Source organism: Watersipora subatra, chromosome 7, assembly GCF_963576615.1.
Source record: "Watersipora subatra chromosome 7, tzWatSuba1.1, whole genome shotgun sequence".
Classification (NCBI taxonomy): Eukaryota; Metazoa; Bryozoa; class Gymnolaemata; order Cheilostomatida; family Watersiporidae; genus Watersipora; species Watersipora subatra.
The window spans coordinates 22,847,216-22,854,490 of NC_088714.1; the positions used below are offsets into that span (position 1 = coordinate 22,847,216).

At 45.3% G+C, this 7,275-nt stretch overlaps 1 protein-coding gene across 1 annotated transcript; it reads right to left on the bottom strand.

The window, feature by feature from the left end:
* Window positions 1–883: 883 nt before the first annotated feature.
* LOC137400559 (uncharacterized) lies at window positions 884–3,029 on the bottom strand. The gene is made up of 5 exons (XM_068086885.1): window positions 2,832–3,029; window positions 2,497–2,711; window positions 1,489–2,415; window positions 1,318–1,404; window positions 884–1,121 (listed from the first exon to the last, which is right to left on the bottom strand). Exons 1-5 carry the CDS (start codon window positions 3,027–3,029, stop codon window positions 884–886), a joined length of 1,665 nt encoding a protein of 554 aa, XP_067942986.1.
* Between the last annotated feature and the right edge of the window lie 4,246 nt (window positions 3,030–7,275).

Genomic DNA, 7,275 nt, shown 5'->3' on the forward strand with positions numbered 1-7,275 from the left:
CTGGAGGCTGTCCTAGTAGAGTGGTCCAGTGGTCTGGACTAGGCTCCCGGGTCATTTGGTCTGTGGCTAGGTCATCGTACCCTCTTGTTGTCTGATAGAGCCAATCACCGTATCGTTCCGGCTTTTTTCTAGTGCAGGATGAACAATGATTTAGATATTCTGTATCGGTGATGGGGTTTTCCACGGCCTGGGGAGACATTGCTAAGTGACCAGAGTTCAGGTTCATAGCTAATTCACCGAGGCTTTCTAGTGGGAAAGGGTTTATTTCCACTCTAAGTTCTCTTTAGGGAGGTGCTGCAGGAGTTCCAGAGTTTGAACCCTTGTGCAAGTTTTCTTTTCCGGCATTGGTCAAAATAGTTGCCTTTCCCATTTTTTCGAGCTTATCAGTTGAACTCATTTGGGAAGGGAACTCTATTAATTATTTATCAGGCTGCAGCCAGTTTCTTCGCGAGGCCGAGCCCTCCTGGCTCCTTTCATATTTGGCCCTCTTTGAGGCTCAAGTGTTAAACAACTCACTGGGTAGGCATGATACGGTTTCAACCTAGACTGATGTTGAGTCGAGGTTTGGCCCTGTTTTTCCACCACATAGTTGTGGTTGGGCAAGGCAGTTATGAATTATTAGGGGCCCACTAACTTAGCTTGTAGCTTAGAATTTGCCCCCTTTGCCGCCGCCTGTTGACCAACCACTCCCACTACCCAAGTGTGAAGAGCAGTGGCTCTTATTGGTCTGCTTGCCTAGTCTTCATATGCGCCTCCTTGAGGGTCTCAAGTGCTTCTTCTAGCCTCTACCGCTTCTGCAGCACGTAGTCGCTGACAGATTGAATCTCCGTGGGAAGAGGGTGACATTCTAACTGGTCAGGAAGACGCAACTCCCTGCCGAACATTATGAATTTGGCCGTCTCGCCTGTCCCGGTGAAGAGAGGGGGGTACCTCGATACGCCCGCATGACCTGGGGCAGGAGCTCATTCCGTTCCTCCTGGCCTCGTTCTAACAACATGGTCCTCAGAAAGTTGCCTAGGTATCGATTGTTCCTCTCTATGATCCCATTGGCCCAGGGATGGTAAGGAGTATTTCTTGTCTTGCTCACCTTCCAGAGCTGGCAGAGCTCCTCTATCAGTTGGCTCTCAAATTGAGCACCTTGGTCTGTATATATTTGCTCTGGAAGCCCCAGGTAGCACTACACTCTTTCATCGAGGGCACTGGCCACCACTGGAACCATGGCTTCCAGAATGACAACGGCATCCTGCCACCGGGTAAAGTCGTCCGAGAGCACTAAGATCCACTTATTGCCCCTCGGGGTGGTGGGGAAGGGCCTACCAGGTGGACGGCAACCTTCTGCCAGAGTGGGCTAGCGTGTAACCGCTGCCAGCTTCCTGCTGGCTTAGTCCCTTTGTGCTTGGCGGCCTGGCACACCTCACAGCTTCGTACTAACCTGTGGACAGCGGCTGTTCATCTAAGCCAGTACTATGTAAGCTTGAGACGGCTTACCGTCCTTCCCAACCACGGAGTTGGTCACAGCATGTGTCTGCCAAATAACTGGCTCCCTCATAGTCAGGGGGCACACGACACACCACCAGGTTTGACCATGAGAGGCCACCCTGGCTTCCAGCATGCCATCCTTCTTGATTCTCAGGGACTCCTTCTTGCGATGCAAGACCTTGAACTCCTGGCTCCCCAACTCCAACTGTTCCGGTGTGGCTCCGGCATGCTCGGTACATTATGGCTATGGCACTGTTACTCTCACTCCGCAGCCGAGCCAACTGGTTAGTTAGCTGAGCCAATGCCTTGGATCCCAGGGTGGCCTTGACCGACCTCAAGCCGGCCAGTGTCCCTGTGGGGGCAGGGTGCTGGACCGTATGGCCAGTCATCTCATCTGCGGGCCTGGCGACCTCTGCCCAGCTCTTACGCGGCTCCTGGTGGTGACCAGTATTGCTTCGAATCATCACCTGCTCAATGTCAGGGGATCCCAGAATGGCTTCGACCGGTTCCAGGTTGACCTTGTCTGTTTTAGTAGAAACAGGAGATTGTACCCATAAAACGGCTGCTTCGCACGCAGGCCTGGCGATCCCTGACAGAACATGGTTTCTCCCGATCACCCTAGCCTCATCCTGATATTCTTGGTCCAAATCCAGCCAAGTTGGACCCTCATTGCGGTGTTCTATCTGGGCACACTGTCGGCAGTCTTTGCAGGTCTGTCTGCTTAATCTATCGGCGTTGCCATGCTTTAACCCTGCGCGGTGTTCCAGCTTGTATTTAAACTTGGCTAGCACCTCCAGCCAATGCCCCACTTGGTGGGATGGCTCCTTCTTGCAGCAGAGCCATCGCGGAAAAGCATGGTCTGTGCAAAGCCAAAACTCCTGTTCATATAAGTACTGGCAAAAGCGTTTTACCGCTTTGACCCCTGCCAACAGCTCTCTGCGGGACACGCATTAATTTCGCTCCGAAGCGGTGAGTGTTTTGCTTTAGTAAGCAATCACTCGCTCCTAGTCTCGATACTGCGGTGACAGCACAGCTACTACATCGCAACCGCTGGCATCCGTGTCTAAGATATAGGCGTCCCCTGGATCCAGATACCCCAGCACCAGTGCTGTGGTGAGGCTGTGGCGCAGGGTGTTCAATGCTGCCTGATCTTCGCCAGTCCATCTCCAGGACTCTTTCTTCTCCACCAGTCGGTGGAGGGGTTTTGCAATGGTGGCGAACCTAAGGATGTACTGCCAGTAGTATTCAACAGTACCCAAGAACACTTGCAATTCTCGGACTCCACGTAGAACTGCCCACTTCTACACCACCTCCACTTTGGCTGAGTCCGTGGCAACCCCTTCGCTACTTACTATGTGACCAAAGTACCGCACTTGAGACTGTAGCAGATCACACCTTGCTGGTTTGAGCTTGAGTCCAGCTTGACGCAGCCGCTGAAACACTTCCTCCAGCTGCTGGAGGTGGGCTTTAAAATCAGGTGCAATAACAATCAAATAATCTAGGTACAATAGTAACGTTTGCCAGTGGGGCCTGTGCAACACTCTCTCCATCAATCACTGGAAGGTGGTTGGGGCAGAAGTCAGTCCGAAAGGAAATAATCTCCATTTCCACAATCCCAAGCGAGTGATGAAGGCTGATTTTTCCCTGGCATTTTCATCCAGCGGAACCTGCCAGTATCTGCTGACGAGATCGAGGGTACTGAAATATTGGCTTCCAGCCAAGGCATGCAGACTTTCGTCTATCCAAGGAAGGGGATAAGCGTCTTGCTCTGTTACCATATTAAGCCTTTGGTAATCTACACAGAATCACCATTTTTCAACTTTCTTCTTGACTAACACAATAGGCGAGCTCCACTCTCTTCCAGCCAGCTTAATTAACCCATTGGCCAACAAGTTCTGTACCTGTCTTTTTGCCTTCGTTTCTTTTTCACGTCCTAAGCGATGAAGGGGTTGACAAATAGGTTGGGTCCTGTCTTTTACAAGTATAAAGTCCTCCACCAGCGATGTCTTACCCATATCGTCATCTCCAGTGCTAACCACTGACCCATACTTGGTCAGTAGGATAACCAGCTTTCTAGCCTGCTCTGCATTATGGCACAAAGGTCTGGCAAACTGGTGCAGTTCCTGGAGATGCTGGGGGATCCGTGGCTCAGCCTCGACTTGGGTGATCGACACAGCAAGGACTCTGTTGATGGAAAAGGCGCTGGCGATGCGAGGAAGCGCTTTCACTCTAGTGTAAGTGACTATGGTAGTTCTCGAATGAATGGTCGGAGGTAGGGGGTTTAGGTTGAGATACCTAATCAACACCTTTCCATCTGCTCTAAACTCGTTGGTCTTGTAGCTACAGACGGGCCTTAAGAGTACCCTTTTATTATCTCGAGCAGACAGAGATTTTGTGTAGTCAACCTACACCTGACCGCAACCTATATTCTAGCTGACACAAGCAAGTCCCTAATTACCTGGACTTTGTTCTGGAGGAACTTCCCCAATCGGTTGGTACAAGCCAATGGCTTCCCATCCACCTTCGCCATGAATTGTGCAAATTCCATCGAGCATTGGTGTGCCATAAAGAAAGGCATGCCAAGAATTGCGTTTTCACTAATCTGGCTGACTATGAAGACTTCTTTGGTCTTCACTTCACGGAGCCTTACTGGTAGGCGGATTACACCGTCCAAAGGTACCCTGGTCCTATCAGCGATCGGGTCATGGGTGTCACTCTCCTCCACTTGTTCTTTTTTACCCCGAGGACTTCGGTCGAACAACTGTTTTCCCAGCAGGTATAGTGCATCCGGTATCCAACAAGAAGTGCGCTGCTCGACTTTTGATTTTACCTGGGAGAAAGTAACTGGTAGAGTGTGGGTGCACCAGGAGGCGTGCTTGCACAGTTTTTCTGTGCTTGAAAGGGGCTGCCTGAGGCTGCTCCGTTTGTGCAGGTAGAGAATGTGCCTGGGAGAGTCTCTTTGGATGGCGCGGGACTGTCCTCTGCAAGACAGGGCGCCAAGGTACCTGAGAGGAAGGCATAGTGCTTACTTCGGAAGGACTCATGCCTGACTCTTCTAGGTGTAGTTTTTTGGAACGTGTTCTAGGTAGTTGCGGGGTTGGCTTGAGGTGGAGTTCTGGGTCAGCCTGACTTTTTCGGTTAGGTCTATCCGGGTGAGACCTTGGCTGAATCGGTTCTTAGTTTTGTCCTGGTTTCTGCAGGGGCCTTATTGCAGCTAGTAATAGGTGCTATTGCTGCGGTCCTCCTCCGTTTCCCAACTTCTTTGACCCCTTTGACTCCTGCTTTTCCTTTTGACTGGGGCACTTCTTTCGAAGATGTCCCTTGCCTCCACATCCCCAACAAATGGCCTGCTTACTTTCTGGAGGCTCTGTTCCCTTGTTTTGCAGATCCTTGACCTGTTCCACAAGCCGCTTTACTGTGGATAGCAGTACATTCAAGGTGTCTTGTTCAACACTGCACCAAGTCCTGTATATATATATATATATATATATATATATATATATATATATATATATATATATAGTCAAATTAGATTGAATAGGAGGCCACTTTGGAAAATATATCCACGATATAGGGCTTTTGGATAATAGGAGGCTTCTGATAGGAGGCTTCGCTAGAAACACGCTTAAACAACTCTACTCGTCATGCTGATCGCATACGTATCTATTTTGCATTTTGCATAAATTTTGCCGGAGAGTTCAACATTTTGGAAAATTTTGCAGGTTAGGAGGCTCTGTAGTTTGAAATGGAGGACCTCCCATTAGCGTAAAATTTGAAAAATTTTATACAAAATTCTGAGTTGTCTTCTCTTTTGCAAGAGAAGTTATCTTCTCATTAAATTCAGGGCCTCCTATTATGTTTTTATATCTTGAATTAGATAGTCCTAGTTCCAAGCTCTACTTCTTCTTTTTATATAAATTTAGCTAACTATGATATTTAGTTTGGTTTTTTTTACTTGTAATGAACCTTTATTGCATCATTTAATTTTCTATCAATTGGTTAAAAGGCAAACTAATTCCTGAAACCCCATTTCAGGGATTTTGCCAACAGAACCTAAGAAAACCGATTTGCAGGCACATCTGTGTGTGCTTTGATCTAAAGTTTATCATACGTATTATTCATAAAATTGAAAACTTATGCTTTCCCTTAATAGCTTGTTAGTGGGCATGCATGGCAAAACAAGCACTTTGTCCATTTAAAAAAAGTTGTAATAAGTTGCAATAAACGCTAGGATGGTATTGACATCAAGTAATTGGTATTGAAACCGTCCTAGTTGTCAAATAGAAAACTTTTAAAACGTATATTAATTAAAACAGTGCATATATTCATGCTGCCAAATATGCCTGGTAGAGTCAGAGACACCCAATTTTTAAAACATAAATGTCAAACATGGGAGATTTGCATACCTGTGGCCACATTTATTACTTATACAATTTGATTTAGTCAATTCATTGCTACTGAGGCAAAACTGGGAAATATAGCATATGTGGGGCCCTTTGGATTATAAAAGGTTTCAGATAAGAGCTTTCGATGAAACCATGCAGTAACATTGAACACACTGTGCAAATTGCATGCATGTATATCTAACTCGCATTTATCAACATTGGTCAGCATATTTCTTTAAAAAAAGCCCAAACTTACTCAAAAAGAAAAAAATTGACTCTTTAAGCAACCCCGTCAAGGAGTTGAGTTTACAGAAAAGGAAAGCTCAATATAAGTACGTCAAACAAATTGCTCAAGTGAGTGCAACGGTGACAAATAAAATATTCTTAAAACACAATGAGTTTGTATAAATCTAAAAGTCTTTAGTGCAAATGGAGCAACCTATCAAAAGCAGGCCAAACAGCTGTTACATTACCAAAAGATTAAAAATCAAAGCATTCACAAGAATACCATAAAACATTTATCAACAAAAGTGGACTATTTTATTTCTGTCAAATAAAGCTGTAGAGCTTCAAAACACTGAGCTCTATAATTGTCTTGCAAATTGTGTGACCATCTCCTGGCACCTCGAGTATAATGTGTGAAGTTGTGGTAGCTGTAACTAATGGCTCTGCACAACGATTAAAATATGATTTTAGCTAGAGATCTTAGAAGCGATTCGCAAGAGAACTTTGCTGATTGTAGACATGTTTGATGTCATTCCAGTCACTGGATGTCTTTTTGGAAATTGAACATCAACTTGTTGTTTGAAGGTTAGGCAATCTAGACCACTTTGCCTCCACTGGTAAATATGCTGCTCTACCTGCAAAGAAACCAGTTATTAACCTGTTAGTATAGTTAAAAATTAGGAGAATGTTGAACACTACTCATTTTACAGACTTTCCCAAGATATCAAACCAGCTTTAAAACAATACTGACTAAAAAGTGTGCTCCATCATGTTGTTTTAGAACGCTTAGGAGATTGGCCAGAAACTTGAAGAGTAGGCTTTTGCAGCTAGCTATATTGGTGGCTGTACTAATTGTAGGTCACACAGAAGATGCTTTCCTACTGAAACTCTGCATAATTATGTTTGCCCTAAAGAGATTGCAGTTCTCACTATGTTGATGTTATGCCTAAAAAAAATTAACCTAGTAAGCCTTAAAAAATTCTTGTTTCGATGTTGTTAACACAAGTTAACTCAATAAAAGTAAAAAACAACAAACATTATCATTAATGCTTTCTTTTAAGCTAAAGCTTTTTTGTCAAACTATTAGGTAAGAATGGTATCTTTTAAATATAAAATGTAATGAATAGTTGGGTTAAGAAAAGCTTTATTTTACAAACTAATAATTACAGCGTTACCATTCCTCTTA

Bases quoted from the DNA above. Each gene is read 5' to 3' on its own strand.
- LOC137400559 (XM_068086885.1), bottom strand. From the start codon at position 3,029: ATGGAGAGAGTGTTGCACAGGCCCCACTGGCAAACGTTACTATTGTAC. The intron at 2,712-2,831 runs GTAAGTAGCGAA...TACTACTGGCAG, and splicing joins TGCGGTACTTTGGTCACATA to TACATCCTTAGGTTCGCCAC. The intron at 1,122-1,317 runs GTAGGCCCTTCC...TCAATTTGAGAG, and splicing joins AGAAGGTTGCCGTCCACCTG to CCAACTGATAGAGGAGCTCT.